Genomic DNA, 17467 nt, shown 5'->3' with positions numbered 1-17467 from the left:
GAAATTTTATTCACTCTGTAGCAGTTCCTCATAAATTATAACCTTTGTAAGATTAATTTTAGCAAGGATATAAGCTTGCAGGTAATAGTCTGCTAAAAGAGTGAAAGCCCAAGGTTTAAGGTAAAAAAATCAAGCACAAAATTTCTCTCTCTTCCAGAATATGGCATTTCAGGCGGAACAGAAGATCAAATCAGACATCTTACGAGGTCTGAGTACAGAGCAGTTATTCCAGTTGCTTTCTGATTCCGATGTAAATGTTCTGATGAAAACTTTGGGGCTGCTCAGGAACCTTCTGTCTACTCGCCCAGTAAGTAGAGCTGCAAACAGACCTTCTTCTGAAAGCTGATTGAACACGCAGACAATACAAATGATTTCTCAATCTTTTTTGTAAGACAAGTTATTTTTCTGTTTAAGATTAATGTTCCAGATATTGCTAAAACTGAGGCCTTTGGATTTATCCAAGTGTCTGTAACCAAATCGGTGTAAGAAAGGATTTGAAAGAAATCTCTATGTCCTTTGTAATTATTATCAAATATAGAACCAGACAATTACATTTAATGTTCAAATCCATTGCATTTAGCTTTCAGCAAAATTATTTTCCTAACCATCTTTCTGTGAAACTTGTCCAGAACAACAATAGGAGGGTTGCACTGTTGAGTCAATGTGTGGAGAGGTACATATATTAAGGATACCTGTGTTTCTTCTTTCTTGACACCTGAAGTATTTCTGTTCTTATCCAACTATATGGATACTACTGGCTTTTTGAATTTGACTGTGGGACTGTGCACTTACAAAATGCATACGTTCATTTTACACACTGAAATAAAATGGTTTGAAAATGTAAGCCCATGAATTGTTTTTGACAGGGAGAAAGAGATATTGGTGGAGGAAAAGAAAGGGGTAATCCCCTGTGAAGAACAGAGGGAAAACATGCAGCAAACATTTGGCAAGCCAACATTTTTGTGGGGGAAAAAAACCACGAAGCCTCTACTGTGCATTTATCACGTATTGTGTTTCTACCATAAAAAGGTCACTGCAAAAAATCTTCTGATATTTGTACTCGTTGAGTCTCAATAAGCTTCATAGAAAATTAGTTCTGTCTTAATGTGAAAAGATATTTAATAACCAGTCATTCATTAAATTCACCCCGAGCTCTTGACAGCAGAGTCTCATTATCACTTAAGGTGTTCTTCATTTGAAACTATGTCCCAGCTTCACCTACTTTCTGTAGTCTGTTTTAGAGCCAGAACCAACCATTCTCATTCTCTACCCAAAATTCACTCCAGAATAACTCATCCGGCAGCTTTTGAATGAAGTCTCGTTATTAGCAATTTTAAGAAGTCCCACAAGAATCCCTAACATCTTAAAAAATTGTAGTGTGCCATGTGCTGGTAATCTCTGGTGGCTGTTTGCTTTCACTCTGGAGTTTTATATCAGTTATTCCAGTACATCTAGTTTCATCTTTTTCTGTTACTCCTAATGATCAATTTTATTCTAGTTTAGGTGTTTATAGTCTGTGATCAAATGACCTTTTTACCTGTAAGTCTCTTAAGTTGGGACAGTTCTCCTAGATGATGAATAATGTATATGGGTTATTTCTCTGAACCCTCCCAGACTTCTCAAATGTGAATATCAGACCTGGTCATAGTGTTCCAATAAGAGCAGCAAATACGAGATAAGAAACCTCAGTTTTCTTACCCATCTCTGATATTCCCCCGTTATCAGGAGAGAAGTGGTTCTTTCTAACTGCAGCATCATCCTTAGAGCTCGGGTCCACCAGGATTCAGTCTTCAGACTGGCCTCCATGCAACTGGGAAACCAGTGTCTTTTCTACAGGTGACAGTAGAATCAGAACCAAGGCCCATATCATGTCCTCTCAAACAAGACCAGGCTTCAAATGAAGAGGAATATTATGAAGCATTTCTGCTGTGATAAGTTCTTGGTTTTGGGAGATCTCTCTAGGAGCTAGGGTCTTTGTGCAGTGTTGCTACTCTCTACTTAGAGTAATTCAAGTAGGAATGTCCCTTCTTTGTCTGGAAAGTTACACTGATGGTATCTCCTCATTGCTTTGGCAGCACATAGACCATATAATGAGCACTCATGGGAAGCAAATCATGCAAGCAGTGACCCTCATTCTGGAAGGGGAGCACAATATAGAAGTCAAAGAGCAGGTACTGTTTTTTGTTTCATGTTGTCTTGGCAAAATAAAATTTAAGAAACAGCTATAGAATACTTGCTCTTCTCAACAGGTCATTTTTGTTTGGGATTATGATATGCTGTGAATATATTAGAGTCTGTCAGATTATTACCTACAAGAACGCTCTTCTTTCCAGTGGATTATTACAAATGTGTTTGAATTGAATTCAAAATGTTTTTTTTTAAAATGTAGGTTTGGTAAAGAGGAGGGGACTGTATGTGTGAGGGTAGAAGAAATGAATTTAAGGCAATTGCGTGGCAAAAAGGGGACAATAGGAACAAGGAAAGAGAAAGAAGCCAGTGTTTTCAGGGAAACAGTGTTCAGCCAGGAAAAAGTGGGGAGGGACGTGCCTTGACAAATTAAAACTTAAAAGTGATATGCAAGAGGAAAGGGAGATGGAAAGAGGAGAATGGCCAGTAGGGAAAAGCATCCCTGGATTGGTGGCAGCATAAGGGAGCCAGCATTCCAGGATACCTGCTGCAGAGATGCTAAGACAAAAATAAGAGGATAAATGGGCAGATTTTGGCTGCTTAACTCTCCGGACAGATAAGACAGTCAACTGGAGAACGCTGTTTCTTCCTCATAAAGGGCATGTGGTGATCAGTGGGGGCAGCAAGAAGCTGTGGGAGTTTCCAGAGGATTGCTTTGGCTTGGGATAGATATTGGTAGCAAATAGCATGGCAACTGAGTGTAAAAATACAGCTAAATTCAGATTGTTCTAAATCTCTGCTCAGTGAAGAACGGGCTGAAGGCAAACAGGCCTTTTCTGGCTATTTAATTGCAAAATTAGCAAAAAAAACCCCAAAAGACTCTTAATAGATAGCAAGTTTAGGTTCTGGACAGCTGAGGATTAACCAGTTGTGTCTTTGTAAAGATAGTTCATCCTGAGAAAGCTCTAGTGACAGGAATGGCCTTCACTGCAATAGGAGGTTATTTCCCTTGCCAGGGCTCTCAGAATGATTTTGGAGGCAAATCCACGTGCCTGAGAAATACTCCTGGAAAGGGCTAGTAGACTAGGGTTGAATATAGCCTTTAGGGTTTGGGGCCTCTATACACAGAGCATTTTCCTTGTCCCTGGGGTGTGATCAGCAGCTTGCTCTTACCTCAGAATGAAGCCATGCATCCAGTACTGCCTGTCTGTATGTGAGAGCCCACACTTCCAGCAGGACAGTGCTTATCTCTTTCACTGACTGGCTCATCAGTATGTAATTAGCAGCTTGGAAGTAATAAATCTCTGCAACTGCTGACCTGAGTGCAGTGCAGCTTAGACACAGGCATCATACAAGTGCTGATCATTCTCCGGTGTCCTCCTGTAGTCATCCCTGCACATCAAGAAAAGATGGTTTAAGTTTTTCCACAGTCTTTAGGGAAAGACTTTGTAGAGCATCTCCCAGTGCCTCCTGAGACCCAGGAAAGCTGCCTGGGCAGGTCTTAATGCCACATGCATGTAGTGTCAACATGGGCCTAGGTGCTTCGAGGTTATTCTGTAGGATGGCTTCTCTAATTTGCAAGAAATAAGCAGATGTGTTAGTAGTTTGAGTTATCTCTGCGGGTAAGATGTGTGATTAGACTTGTTGAAAACAAATTATTGCTCTGCTAGATCAGGAGATAGGCCCCTGTCTTTCCTTTTCCTCGCCGGAAGAACTAGATGGATATGTTTGGGGTTTGTTTTTTTTTTTCCCTAGCACCGATACAGAATAGACTGCTTTATTTTCCAGTGTATTTCATCTTTTCTAGATGTTGCATATTTCCATGAGAGACTTAAAGTCTTACTCATTGAAATGAATTAATGAATATTGCATTTTATTTTAAAATATGTAAATGTCTGTTATTTACCAGGGCTGTTCATCCACAGCTATTGACTCTTTGGCATTAGCCTCAGATGCAAGGAAGCTGGAAACTCCAGATTAAAGAGACTAAAACTAATTAAAGAAGTTGTTTGTCACAAGTTCAAAGCTGTCAAGGAAACTGTAAATCATGGGATGTGATCTGTGGCCAAATAACAGTTTTTCTCTCTTTCAGACGTTATGTATACTTGCCAATATAGCAGATGGAACGACAGCAAAAGAACTGATTATGACCAATGATGACATCCTGCAGAAAATCAAATACTACATGGTAAGGGGAAGCTCTTTTAAAGGGTTTTCGTTGGCCTTTTGCAGGAATGAAGAGAGGGTACTTTAGCATTTTGGTGTGAAAATTATTGAGTATCGTGCACTTAACTTTCACATACCCAGTTGTGTTTAAGAAATCATGTAGTGTGGTTCTATGCGGCAGAGGTTCTACTCAGGATCTAATTAAAAGGAAAATTCAGTGGTTATTTTCCATAAGAATGTTACAGTGATTTAAGCAATACCTGTAACAAATCTACATGGAAAATGTTTCATGATCTTGGAAAAGGCATATCTTGTAGACATCAATAAATATTTGGGAGGTGATTGAGCACTACTCAAGCACCTTGTGCTGTGACTTTGAGACAAGTTGTAGATAAGGCTTAGTCCCAACTTCGCTGCCTTATTTATTACAGGATGAATGCCAAAATGTAAGTCTGGGAATTTCTGAATTTCTTCTTCTAAACTTAAGTACTATTTTTCTATATTTAGAGTCATTCAAACGCTAAACTTCAGCTTGCTGCCATGTTCTGTATATCTAATCTCATATGGAATGAAGAAGAAGGTAAGACAGCCTCATTGCTAATGCACATACAAGTTACTGTCCTGATCAAATGTTTTATAGTAATCGATATTTGCAGTACATATGCAGCACTGTGGGATCCAAACCATCACTGTGTAATACAAAATAAGTGATAGTGGTGGGGAGAAAAGTGTAGAGAGCTGTTCTGGGGCAGGAGGAGGAGATGCAAGAAGAGAGTGTCAATAAATAGGAGTTGATGAGAGTCAAACAGAGGGAGGTTTTCACCTGTAGCATTTCTGTAAGGTCTGAAAACAATTGGAATAGAAGAGAATCCTAGTAAGAGAGCTTCCAAGTCTTAATGAGGTTGTGGAAAAGTCACTGTTGGAGGGAACAGGTTTACTGAAGGGAATAAATGGATTATAAGGGGGATTTGTTGCAAAGATCTTCTCCCCAGCTTGGATGGATTGAATGGGTTGGGCAGTGAGACTCTGAAACCAGTCAAAGCACTTGTGGGCTGGACTGGAAGGAACGGGGAAGGTGTCATGAAGAGTCATGGCTTGGAACAACAGAAGGTAACCAAGAGGGAGCTGAAGGATGGTGCTGCACAGAAAAATCTGTGTGTTTGTGCTGAGGGGTGGAGAGGGCAGGTGGAGGCAGCAGCATGGAGCTGGAAGAAATGGGGAAGGGAATGAGTGTTCATATTTTTACCTTCAAAATTTTCTTTTCTTTAAATATATGCACACAGAGTTAAAAAAAAAATAGAAACTGGAGCTCCCTTGGGAAGTAGCCACAACTGAGGGAGTGTTTCCATTGCTGTGTCCTAACTGAACTGCATTCCATACCCTTCCTTTCCTCTGGTTTCTGCTGCCACTCCTTTCTTCTCTTCTGCAGACATTCATTTTTGGTGGGGTTCCCAACAATGTGATTTGTTGTTTTAGGTTCACAAGAACGCCAAGATAAACTACGAGACATGGGAATAGTAGATATTTTACATAAATTGAGTCAGTCATCGGATCCAAATCTGTGTGACAAGTGAGTATATAGAAAACTTCAAAAATATTAGAGGGAAATCTTTGGTTTTTATTTAAAAAGTATCCTTTTTTGAAATCTTTTATATATGTGTGTATATATATATATATATAAAAGATTTCAAAAAAGGATACTTTTTATATATATATATATACACACACATATGTGTATATATATTTAAAAGATATATGTGTATATACAAAAAATAGAGAAATTCCTCCAAAAAACTGTCTTATCTGAGTTTTATGGTATATGAAGAAATTGTGATGAATACTTCTTTCAATAGCAGGTTTTGTATTGCTCAGGAATAACAAATTTTACTCAAGTTCTCAACAGTATAAAATAACTACACTTAAGATCATCTAAACCAGTGGAGGGTCCTCTCTGAAATCTCACTGTTACTCAAATATTGTATAAACTTTGGACTATTAACAAAGTTCCAGAGGATTGGAACAATGAGAAACCATCACATAGCACTATGAGTTAAAAAGATAATACAGGATCACTACTGTTGTTATCTCAATTAAATTCTTTTCAGCTAATTAAGCTCAACAGTAACTTTTCACATATCTTTTCTGTTATTCATATTATAGTGTCTACACAGATCATCTGGCTTCTTTAAAACGCATAGACCCAAAATAGCTAATGACAGTTTCTGGTTTTTTATGATAACTTTTTGCAATTATCCCACAGCTAGTAACAACCCGTATTTCTTTTGTGAATTAAAGGAGATGATCTGATATTTGGAAGAGGTCATACACAGACAACACAACTCAAAACTGTGCAGGGTTTTAAAACGCATTCAATTTGAGTTTCTTGTTTTTTATGGAAGATATCCCAGTGTCCTTAGACATCTTTGTTGTATTGTTGGGACTTCTCTGCTCAAAATCCATGCCAAAGTATCGGTAATGAAGGTGATAATTGGGAATATCAATAAGGAGGCTCACAGAATTACAGAAAAGCTATATAGAGTTTTCAGACAGTGAGAAATAAGAATAAAACTTACACCAGTAAAAATACTTTCTGGTAAATGGGCCTTGCTTGTCAATGCTTCGGCCTTGGTTTGAAGAGACGGGGAGCTGATTGTGCTTATCGCTGTTGCAAGTCTCTGTCCCTCCTGTCTCTTCTGGCAACCAAATCCCACTGTAAACCCTATCCCAGCTCAGCCTAATTGTGAACGTAGTGGAAAAATTGGAAGGAAAAAAAAAAAACCTTCCTCTGGGTTGCTGAGTTGTATTGGATGTTGGAAGAGTCTGTCAAGGTCATGATAGCGTGGTTGGGAGGTGTGAGGGACAAGGGAAGAGCAAAGCTCACTTCAGGTGGTAGGAAACACTGAATTAGCTGAAGCGATGATGAAACTGTAACCCTGGACTTTTGGGGAGATGTTTTTTTCTTAACAAAAGTGTTACACAATGTGAGATCACATAAATTCCAGTGTTACACTGACTCCCTTCCACCTTGTCATATGTTTTTGGTAGGGCCGGTATTCCTGACAGGACTAACGTGCTTCTAGTACGTTCTGAGTTATGGCACCTCTTTCATTTCTCAGCTCAAAGACCTGCTTTTCGTGGTACATCTACATTGCAGAAAAGTAATTGCGCTTCACAATTATTGCTCTTAAGGGTTTTTTATGGGATGTGTCGATAATGAGGTTGAATATACATCTAAAGCCCCACCATGTTTGAAAGTTGCTCAGTTTATCACAGAATCTTCATGGTTGGGAGGGACCTTTGAGATCACTGAGTCCAACCATACACAAAAAAAACCCAACCCAACAATCTCGGGCACTAGAGCATGCCCTGAAGTGCCACGTCTACACATTTCTTAAATACCTCAAGGGATGGTGACTTTGATGAACCTCTAATGTACTTGGTGAGATCACCTTATTCTTATGTGCAAGGTGGATTCTTAAACTGTTACAGCCCATGTAGAGCACTTCTGTACCATGGGCTGGATTCTTCCAGAGCAGAGGAGCCAGCCACTGGGCTTCCTTTCACCTCACTTGTTCATCCTCCCTCTCTTTTGGCGCAGCGCAGAATCTCCTACATAAAGCTGGTGAATAATAAAGTCAAACCCCAGTAATTAACAGGTTGTTCCTTTCTTGCAGGGCGAAGACAGCACTCCAGCAGTATCTTGCATGATCAAAGACTAATTGAATCTATGGACACCCCTCATGTCTACTTAAGGAAGAGCAGGAGATGTTCCTGACTCCTTATATTTGCACAAGTCACCTTGGGCTGCATTTTTCTCAGGTGCAGGGAGCTGCTTTGCAGAAACAGTTCAAATGATCAGGTCTCCAGTGCACTTGAGAATTTTCTTGAGGTAGTTTCTTTACTCAGAGGACTCTTGGGGGGTTGTTTTGGCTTTCTGGTTTTGGTTTTGTTTTTTTTTTTTTTTTTTTCCTGAGCTACCTGGACTTTCGGATAGAACAATCAGTCATCATTTTCCTTTTGGGCCTCCAATTTTCTGCTTTTTGCTGCAGCCTGTGTGTGTGGATGCGTGTGCTCGAGTGGGTGGGTGTGCTTGGGTGAATGCGTGTGGGTGTGAGACCTCAATTTTGTTTTTTCCTTTTTTTTTTTGTGTGAAAATCTTTTTCTACAGGTTTTCAAGGGTTAACCATTGTTTGCTGTACGAATACTTCAATGAATTATATACAGTTTGAATGAAATGTTATTTAAAAAAAAAAACCAAACTGTTGTATCCCATAAAGTTTATTTTGAATTTTGAACAGATGAATGTTTTTAAGTAAAATATATGCATTTCTGAACTTCAGCTTAACTTACATTATACTTCCTTTTTAAAGAGAAAAATAGAGGGAGACAGTAGACCCCAAATATTAAGCAGCGCATTCTGTACTGACAAGGTCCAAGGGTTTTTCACTGCCATGCGAGGTCACCTGGTACTGATGACACCCTCAAAGCCATGGAATGGGTCGACTGGATGGCTTTTGGGGGTTTCTTTACGTTCTTGGAAGAAAAGCTCATACTTCAGAGCTCGTGTGACTGATGACTCTTCTGGAAGGGAACAGGCGGCTGCAATATCACAGGCATAAGCTATTGCTTTAGTAGCCAAGAACTTGCTCAGATAATTGCTGAAGGATTAGCTTATTTCACCGGTGATAAGTATTTGCTGATCACGAATATCGATAGAGCAAAGAGTACGTTGCAGAAGTTACACTTTCAAGAAACCAGAAGGAGCTGGCGAGCAGTGACTTAAAGGACTGCTTTTGTTTTGCATCCTTTACCTCCAGATATAGTTAAGTGACTTACAAATTATGTCCACGAGAGATCAGCTGGGTGTGCATTAAGTCGGGGAAGGAATGGAAAAATTGGGATTTTGGGGTTTTTTTTTTAGCTCAGCAATATTGCTACGGATTGTGTGTGTATATGCAGGTATACACACGTGCATGAATTTGGATACCTGGATAATAAGCGATGGGATTTTACCACGTTCAGAAGCCTAGATTGGCAATATGTTCCTGAAATTGTGCCTGTAAGCGTGGAGGAAAAAAAAATCCAAGTATATATGAAGATGCCTGTGTAAGGTTAGGCTGGAATATGAGACCCCAGTGGCTTCACAGTCAAATATGCACAGAAACAAATGAGGGCAGCAAGGAGCTCTCCTTCATGCAGTTCAGGGTTCTTGCTTTCTTCCTGTGTCTACTTTCTGATTCCAGTATAGACCGCAGTTTCCATAGTCAGGATCTCCAGACACTATATTTACATAGCACTAACAGGCACACTAAAGACGGCAGCCGATGTCTTAAACCAAATCTTTCTTTTATTCCACTGAACTTCAGGAAGGCTGCAGCAGGAAGAGAGGTCTGTAACTTTGCTAACCAATTTTGATAAGTCTCTTAATCTTTTCTTTCTAATCAGAAGGTCAGATTGTGATAGCCTTACTTTTTTTCCAAGGTAACTACTGGTGTCAGAAAATGTGACCACAGTTTGGCCTGGAATTTGAATGTGCTATGTATCAGCTAACTGTTATCACTTGGTTGCAAAGGAGAATATATACCTTTCATGTAACTTCTTCCACCCTTGAAAGACAAATAAAAGCGAGCACCTGACACTTTTTCCCCGGGCATTGCAGTAAGTGACTGGCAGTTTTTTAATGTCCTTCTGCAAATTTTTCATGATGGACTTTTGGGGGGGGAGGGGCTTGAACAAAAGGGAAAGTAAAAATATGTGAGAACTTGATAAATAGCAGTACCTCAGAAGCAAAGTCTTATTTCTAAAATTCAATCCAATATATTTTGGCTTGAAAGTTCTGAGGCAGGTATTGTAAATGCAAACCTGTACTTCTAAATTTGCACTCCCACTTTGTACCTTTAGGAGATCAAGTTCTTACATATCTCTTCTCATCCTCCCCCGATTCACCTTTCTAAAAGCAAAACATGAGTTTGATTCCATAAAACTTCCGTGCCTAAAGGTGTTCAGAAAAAAGGTGAGTAAGTCTCTGTGTTCTTCAAATCCTACCAGAAAAAACTAAATGCTCAGACAATCTTGTTGCCGCCATGAGAACAGTTGACGTTTTCCACAGGTATTGATAGGACAAACTGTTGGATGAGAACATTTTTTTTACACTCAGTTAAGCTTTGTGAATAATTTTTGATGTTGCTATAGGTCTGTACAAAAAGAAGAATACTGTAAATAAAAAGAACTTTACCAGAACATCTAGGTTTTTTTTCTCAGCTTCCTGGAGAAATCTCAGCTTTCCCTGCCAGCTTCTCTGCAGACCGACGGCCGCTGGCCTGAGCCTCCCAGCAGGAACAAACCCCTTCTCTGGTCGGCCGGATCGTTACCAACTTTATTTAGGGAGCAGCATCTTGAAAATTACAGGGTTGTTTGCAGAACCAAAGCAAGTAAGAGTTTATCTGGATATAATAAGAACCACTAGGATTTCTGTTGTTCTTGTGCCATTTCTCCTCATCAAAACCCATTAGGATTGGGTTTTCAAAGTTTGTCCACCCTTTATATCTGGGTGGAGGGATGGTAGTCCTTCTACCAAAGGTTCCATGTGTCAAAAACTGAATAGTTCTGCCTGGAGTCTGGCATGCTCAGGGTCCCCACCACCACCTCCAGCCCACCTTTGGAGTAGTCTCTCCCATACAAAGTCAAAAGAGACTTAGAATTTGGAGGCTGCTCCCATCACAGGTTTGTGTTGTAGTAGTGGAGGAAGCCAAGTGACCTGCTCAAAAGCATCTTCGTGTCAGTATATTCTTAAGGCAAACTTTTCACATGTTTTAAAATGTATTTTTACAGACTCCAGCTGTGGCAGTAGATGCTGACCCTCCATGGAGGTGCTGAGGCAGTGGCACAGCAGGCAGGAGAATAACTGAAGTGCATGAGATTAGATCCTTGAAGATGAGAAAATGGGTTTAGTATCAGTGTCTTCGGTAATCCTAAAATGTAAGCACACGATAGGTGTAAACATGGCTGTGGTGCCCTATCCCTGGAGGGGTTCAAGGCCAGGCTGGATGGGGCTTGGAGCAACCTGGTCTGGTGGGAGGTGTCCCTGCCCAGGGCAGGGGGGTTGGAACTTTGGAATTTGATGATCTTTAAGGTCCCTTCTACCTCTAACCATTCTATGATTCTATGCACCATTTCAGCGGTGGTTAAAATCACCAGGACTTTACTGGAGGCTTATTTCTACAGAAAGAGAGAGTTGCTGAGGACACCCAAGGGTGCAGTTTGTTCTGCTGAGCTGGTACTGGAGACAGGGAAGCTCCTACCCAGGCTCTGCCCTGCCATGTCCCCTGGAGGGCACTGGACAGTGTCCCCTTGGGTTGCCAGGGGTGGACATGCCAAAAGCCAAATCCTCAACCAGGAGGGGAGCTCGACCAGCTGGAGGGACCAGGCCACCAGGCATCATCGTGTGCTGCATGAGGAGAAGCAGCACCACTGAGGTCTGCAGCTGGAGCCCCAGGTGTGGGAAGGGATGGGGTGAGCAGCAGCTCTGCCTGAACAGGCATCACCCAGAGGGGTGCAGAGCACAGGGGATAAAAAACAAGATAAAAAACCCCAAACTTCAAAAATTGAGCTGTGTTAGGAGTGGTACCAGCAGCTTATCCCCTCGGCTCGGTGCTGGGGACGTCATGTCTGGGTCCTGTGTCGGAAAACCGGAGCTAGGGAGTGTGCGGTGGGCTGGGGTGGGGGGAGAAGGGGAGTTGGGCAGGTTTGGCAGGAAAAGAGGAAGCAAAGGGGGCTCCAGAGGGGAAAACTGGAGGAGACGGAGCTGAGCTTCCTGGCTACAGCGGCCATGGAGAAGGGAGCGGGGCGGGCTGGGCTGCTGCTCCACCCCGGCGTCCCCAGCGCTGCCATAGCAGCCTTGGGAGGCTGCCAGCCACCACGCAGGTACCACAGACCCTTCTGCCACCCTCACGGGGCAAAGGGGGACAGGTTTTGGGCACTGCTGAGCTAATCTGGCTCCCTCCAAGAGTGTTGTGACCTGGATGGAGGAGCAAAGACGGGTAAAAAGCTTTCTTTGTGGTGCAGGTTGGCCAGCAGCGGGATTCACATCCTTGGAGGACATCTGCAGCGCTTTGACCGCTGCTCCAAGGACCCTTGTTGTTGCAGAAGGATGGCTGCAAAGAAAAAGGAGGTGGTGCTGCAGGTCAGTAGCAGCCAGGCTTTTAAAGTACCTTTTAAACCCATAGAAAGTGGAAAGGATGAAGTTCAGCCTTGAAGGTATCTGAGATTCTGCTGGCAAAGCCCTGCTGTGAGGTCCTGGGGGTGGAAAAGTGTTCCTGAGGGCAGGTAGGAAGGCTGGGGAGGGAAATCTCTCCCCTGAAGTCAGCGCTGGGGGCTGCAGAGGGAGGTTGCCACGGGGCAGGAGGTTGCCATGGGGCTGCAGGTTGTGATTCCGAGCTGGTCCGAGCTGGCACGGGTTTGGCTGCTTTCAGACATCAAAATGGATCTGTGTCCCGTGGGACAGTCGTTCAGAGGACACCTAAAAGTAGGGAACCAGGGAAGGGGAGGGGTTTCTCCTGCATTGCAAGTGCCACTGAACGTTTCTGACCACATATTTAGAAAGATTGCTGTAAAGGTGGAAAAGATAGGAGACGACAAAAATTCAAAGGCTGAAAAACCTGTTTTACAAGAATGGATTGTTTCCCCTTTTTATATTTTTAGGTAATTTATATTTAGGTAATTTATATTATTTTTAGGTAATTTATAGGATTTTTTCCCTATTTATACTGTGCAAGTGACTTACTGATGCTTTATAACTACCTGCAGAGGGGAGAGAGGGTTTCTGAGAGCAGCTTAGCCTACAAAAACTTTGAAAAACCCAAAAAAGGTTATGAAGATCTTCAAATTTTGAAACCGTTTCAGTCTTCACAAGAGAGATTATGGGCTCCTTCACTTAGGGGCTCTATAACCTTGTTTATTCAACTGTTAAAATGGGAAAGCATGGAATGAAAATGTGAACGTTTGTATAAGAACGTTTTTATAAGAGGAAGAGGATCACCTTATGAAGGTAAAAATGGTTTCTGTTGCTGCTTCCCCAACTCCTCCTCTGCGAAAATTACATCAACCAGACTTGGCACCATTGGCAACTAAGGAAAAACTGGGTCTAGATCTGCAAAAAATGTGATTGTTCCCATCTGCAGATGAAAGCTGAACCTCATCCAGGACATGATGTGATCTCCTGGAGAACTTCTGGTTATATTAGAGAAAAGCCAAGTCCTAGCAGCCTCGGGGCATCCAAATTAGCAAAGCACTTTGAAGGGTGCCCAGCATGGCTTTCGGAGTCCCTCAGCTGAACTCGCTGCTGAACTCATTATCACAAATTATTATCCTAAATCCTTTGAACTTGTTCTGTGAAACATTCTGAGGGTGGTCCTAGCACTAGTGATAGCTGGAATAATTAAACTTCTTAATTCTGCAGGTGCTCTCTGAAAGAATTGGGCTTGGGGTCATGCGCTGAACAGGAGAACAGATGGGGGTGTTTGAACAACTCCCCCTTCTCTGAGTGAGGCAGGGTCCTGGAGAAACTACTGTGTGATCTCTGGTGACACCTCTGAACACCTGCAAGAGGCCACTTCATTTGTGCTGGAGTTTCTGCTCTTGGAATCCCTGACTTTTATCAGTTCTTTAATCAACATTGGTGTTAATTATTGTAACATAGCTGGCATTATTACGACTTACTGTCTGCCAGTGCAAACTACATGTAGTTAAGATTAATGATACCAGCTGAGAAAGCTATTAGGAATCTTCATTGTTCAGGATGAACAAAACCAGATCTTATGTTTCTCAAGAAGTCTTTTTTTTTTTTTTTTTTTTTTTTTTAAACTGGCTGTATTTTTCTAAGCACATACTGAGGGGCAAGTCCTGTAAGACGGGGAAGATGCTAAAGATGTTTTCCTTTTTAATAAGGGTATTGGAACTGTGGGATAATACAGCATGTGGCACAATGTATGGAATTGTCTAGGGCATCCTTGGCTGGGTAAGTCCCTGAGCAGCCTGATCTAACGCTGAGCCTTGAGCAGGGGATTAGACTTAAGGACCCCACAGATCCCTTCCAACCTAGATCTTTCTGTGCTCTCTGTTCTTCACCATGCTTTGGAAGTCCTTAGATAGCAGCTGGTAATTCAGATAAGGACATGCTGGGCTCAGACCACCCTCTAGTGCCCAGACATCACAAACGCTGTGTATTTACTGGTTTATTTTATCAAGACAGCAACGTTTTCAGGGGGTATAGGTTGTGTGCAGGCTAGGTGAGAAATTGCCAGCGGAGAATCATAAACTGGATGAGGACTGGGTCTGAAATAGGTGTGAGGAGAAGAGGATGTGTGGTGGAGAGGAGCACGTTGAAGCAGTTCTCTGAACGCTACAGGTCAGCCCAGGCCAACACCGCACTGGTGGGTTTGAGCACCCTGCTGGTTCTGATGGAAGGTCCCTGTTGAGCTGGGACCTCACAGGTGTCAATGTGTGTGTGACTCTCCTCCAAGTCCCTGTGGCTTGTGCTGGGATCCAGGCAGCCTGCAGAGAACCAGTCCAGCCACTTACAGGCCAGTGGCTCTTAAATGTTTTAGCTGCAGGCCTGTGGTAACGCATCATTACGTATCCGACTTCCATTCAAGTGAAAGCAAAGTAGCCCTTTGTGTTTATTCTGTAGCAGGAGTGCTGTGGTGCTCAGGGTCACAGAATCACAGAGTGATAGAGGGTTGGAAGGGACCTCTGGAGATCATCTAGTCCAAACCCCCTGCCAGAGCAGGGCCACCCAGAGCAAGTCCCACAGGAACGTGTCCAGGCGGATTTGAATGTCTCCAGAGAAGGATATTCCACCAGCTCCCTGGGCAGCCTCTGCCAGGGCTCTGCCACCCTCACAGGAAAGAAGTTCCTCCTCATGTTTAGGTGGAACTTCCTCTGTTCACATTTGTGCCCATTTCCTCTTGTCCTGTCCCTGGGCACCACTGAAAAAAGACTGGCCCCATCCTCCTGACACCCACCCTTGAAGTATTTATAGGTGTTGATCAGATCCCCTTCAGTCTTCCCTTCTCCAGACTAAACAGACCCAAGTCCCTCAGCCTTTCCTCCTAAAAGAGATGCTCCAGGCCCCTCATCATCTCTGTAGCCTCTGCTGTCCCCTCTCCAGCAGTTCCCTGTCCTTCTGCAACTGGGGAGCCCAGAACTGGACCCAGTGCTCCAGATGGGGCCTCCCCAGGGCAGAGCAGAGGGGCAGGATGACCTCCCTCCACCTGCTGCTCACACTCTTCCTGATGCCCCCCAGGATGCCATTGGCCTTCTTGGCCACAAGGGCCCATTGCTGGCTCACAGCCATCCTGTTGTCCACCAAGACTCCTGGGTCTTTCTCCTCAGAGCTTCTCTCCAGCAGGTCAGCCCCAACCTGTCCTGGTTCAGGGGGTTATTCCTCCCTGCCACTCTTCCTGGTACTAACACATCTGCAGGGCTCCATGCTAAGCCAAGGCACAGGAGGAATATCTGGAACAAGTGGCCAGACTTGTTCAAGTAGTTGCTGCCAGTCAACAGAGGAGGGCTTGCTCTTGGTGGGGTGCTGTTACCCTTTCCATCTGCCTTTCCTTGGTTCTTGTGAGACAACATGAGTTTCTAACCCAGTAAGGTTTTCTGCAGAGCTACCTGGCTTGCTGATGGGGCTCAGAGCTGGCGTCAGGGAGGAGCAGGAGCATGTGGGAAGCAGGGAAGGAATGAGAGTTTGTGAGTGAGGATACCTGACTGATCAAGGGAATGGAGCATCTCTCTGGTGAGGAAAGGCTGAGAGATCTGGGTTTATTCAGCCTGGAGAAGAGAAGACTCAGAGGGGATCTCATCAATGTTGAGCAATATCTAACGGGTGGAGGATGGAGTTAAGCTCTTCTCAGTGGTGCCCAGTGAGAGGACAAGGGGTAATGGGCACAAGCTGGAACACAGGAAAATCCATCTGAACATGCAGAAAAACTTCTTTCCTGTGAGGGTGGCAGAGCCCTGGCAGAGGCTGCCCAGAGAGGTGGTGGAGTCTCCTTCTCTGGAGACATTCCAACCCACCTGGACACGTTCCTGTGGGACCTGCTCTGGCAGGGGGTTGGACTGGATGATCTCTAGAGGTCCCTTCCAACCCCATATCATGCTGTGATTCTGATTCTGTGACTGCAGCTGGTTTTTCTGAGGTCTTCCACCCATGTTCTGGCACAGCTTGGCCCTGCCCAGCTGGTCGGAGGACGGCAGGCAGGTGTGTCCACCTTACGTGCAAGCACAAAGTGATTTGTCAGTATGTTTGCACCAGCTGAGTAGCACCTGATGACTTACTGCTGCTTTTACCATCTTTTTATTGTACCAGCCGAGTAGCACCTGATGAATTACTGTTGCTTTTACCATGTTTTTAAATTTTCACGCAGATTAACATCAATAGCCAGGAGCTTTGGGAAGAAATGCTGTGCCTCAAAGGACTCATTGGTAAGCGTTTGGTTGACATACTGGGTTGCTCTTGTTCTGTGTTAAAAGGACACCAGTACTGTTAGGGACTAATTACTGCTGATACGGTTGTTCAGTTGGTCCCTCCATTCCTCTTGCCCTGAATGGAAGAAAGAAATAGGCTAAGAGAGGTGAGACTAGCTGGAGGTTGTAGTCCACCATCCCTGGAGGTATGTAAAAGATGGGTTGCCATAGTGATTAGTGACATTGTTTAGTGATGGGTTTTTATCGGGCTTAGGTTGATGGTTGGACTAGATGATCTGCAAGGTCCCTTCCAACCTAGACAATTCTACAATTTTATGATGAATTTCCATGCAATCAAAGCAGTGCTGGTGCAGCAGCTTCTGGAGTCTCCAGTCCAGCCCTACCTGCCTGGAGCAGGACTGTCCCCGGTGCACGGAATAGCCCTGGTTCCCACAGCTGGAGGTTAGAGGGTGGTTAGGTCAGCCTCATGTGCTCTACCTCTGCACAGCAGTTTTCCCTAGAAAATCTAGAACCTCCAAGGTCACAGCCATGTCAGTGTTTCTTCTAAAGACTCCTCCGTAACACTGTTATGAGCTTGTCATTTTATAATGTGATCTCAGCCTCCTTGAAACACTTGAAATATGATAGTTTCTACTTCAGAACTGAACCCATAGCCCTTCTAGGGCTTCAGCAGGAGTCCTGCTGTGCT

The 17467-nt window shown here is 43.4% G+C and overlaps 1 protein-coding gene and 1 long non-coding RNA gene across 12 annotated transcripts in view; both read left to right on the top strand.

Annotated features, from left to right (window-relative positions):
• ARMC8 (armadillo repeat containing 8) overlaps positions 1-9951 on the top strand; it is a 79891-nt gene extending 69940 nt beyond the window's left edge. For 10 of the 11 annotated variants that reach the window (XM_014939716.1, XM_014939718.1, XM_014939719.1 and 7 more), the window contains 6 exons: positions 158-307; positions 2076-2171; positions 4220-4315; positions 4801-4873; positions 5770-5863; positions 7968-9951. In XM_014939716.1, the coding sequence (XP_014795202.1) occupies positions 158-307; positions 2076-2171; positions 4220-4315; positions 4801-4873; positions 5770-5863; positions 7968-8001 (543 nt within the window). In that variant the 3' untranslated portion in view covers positions 8002-9951. Of the gene's footprint in view, positions 1-157; positions 308-866; positions 1030-2075; positions 2172-4219; positions 4316-4800; positions 4874-5769; positions 5864-7967 lie in introns of those variants that run through there. The other variant, XR_001411701.1, reaches the window with a different exon arrangement.
• Positions 9952-12344: 2393 nt separating this feature from the next.
• Positions 12345-17467, top strand: part of LOC106886630 — a 5796-nt gene continuing 673 nt past the window's right edge. The window contains exons 1-2 of the long non-coding RNA XR_001411702.1: positions 12345-12475; positions 16719-16776. This is a non-coding gene — a long non-coding RNA (uncharacterized LOC106886630). The remainder of the gene's footprint in view (positions 12476-16718; positions 16777-17467) is intronic.

The sequence above is a fragment of the Calidris pugnax genome, unplaced genomic scaffold (assembly GCF_001431845.1).
Source record: "Calidris pugnax isolate Ruff unplaced genomic scaffold, ASM143184v1 scaffold37, whole genome shotgun sequence".
Classification (NCBI taxonomy): Eukaryota; Metazoa; Chordata; class Aves; order Charadriiformes; family Scolopacidae; genus Calidris; species Calidris pugnax.
Note: the sequence above shows the minus strand (reverse complement) of the source record. Positions and strands in the feature narration are given on the sequence as shown.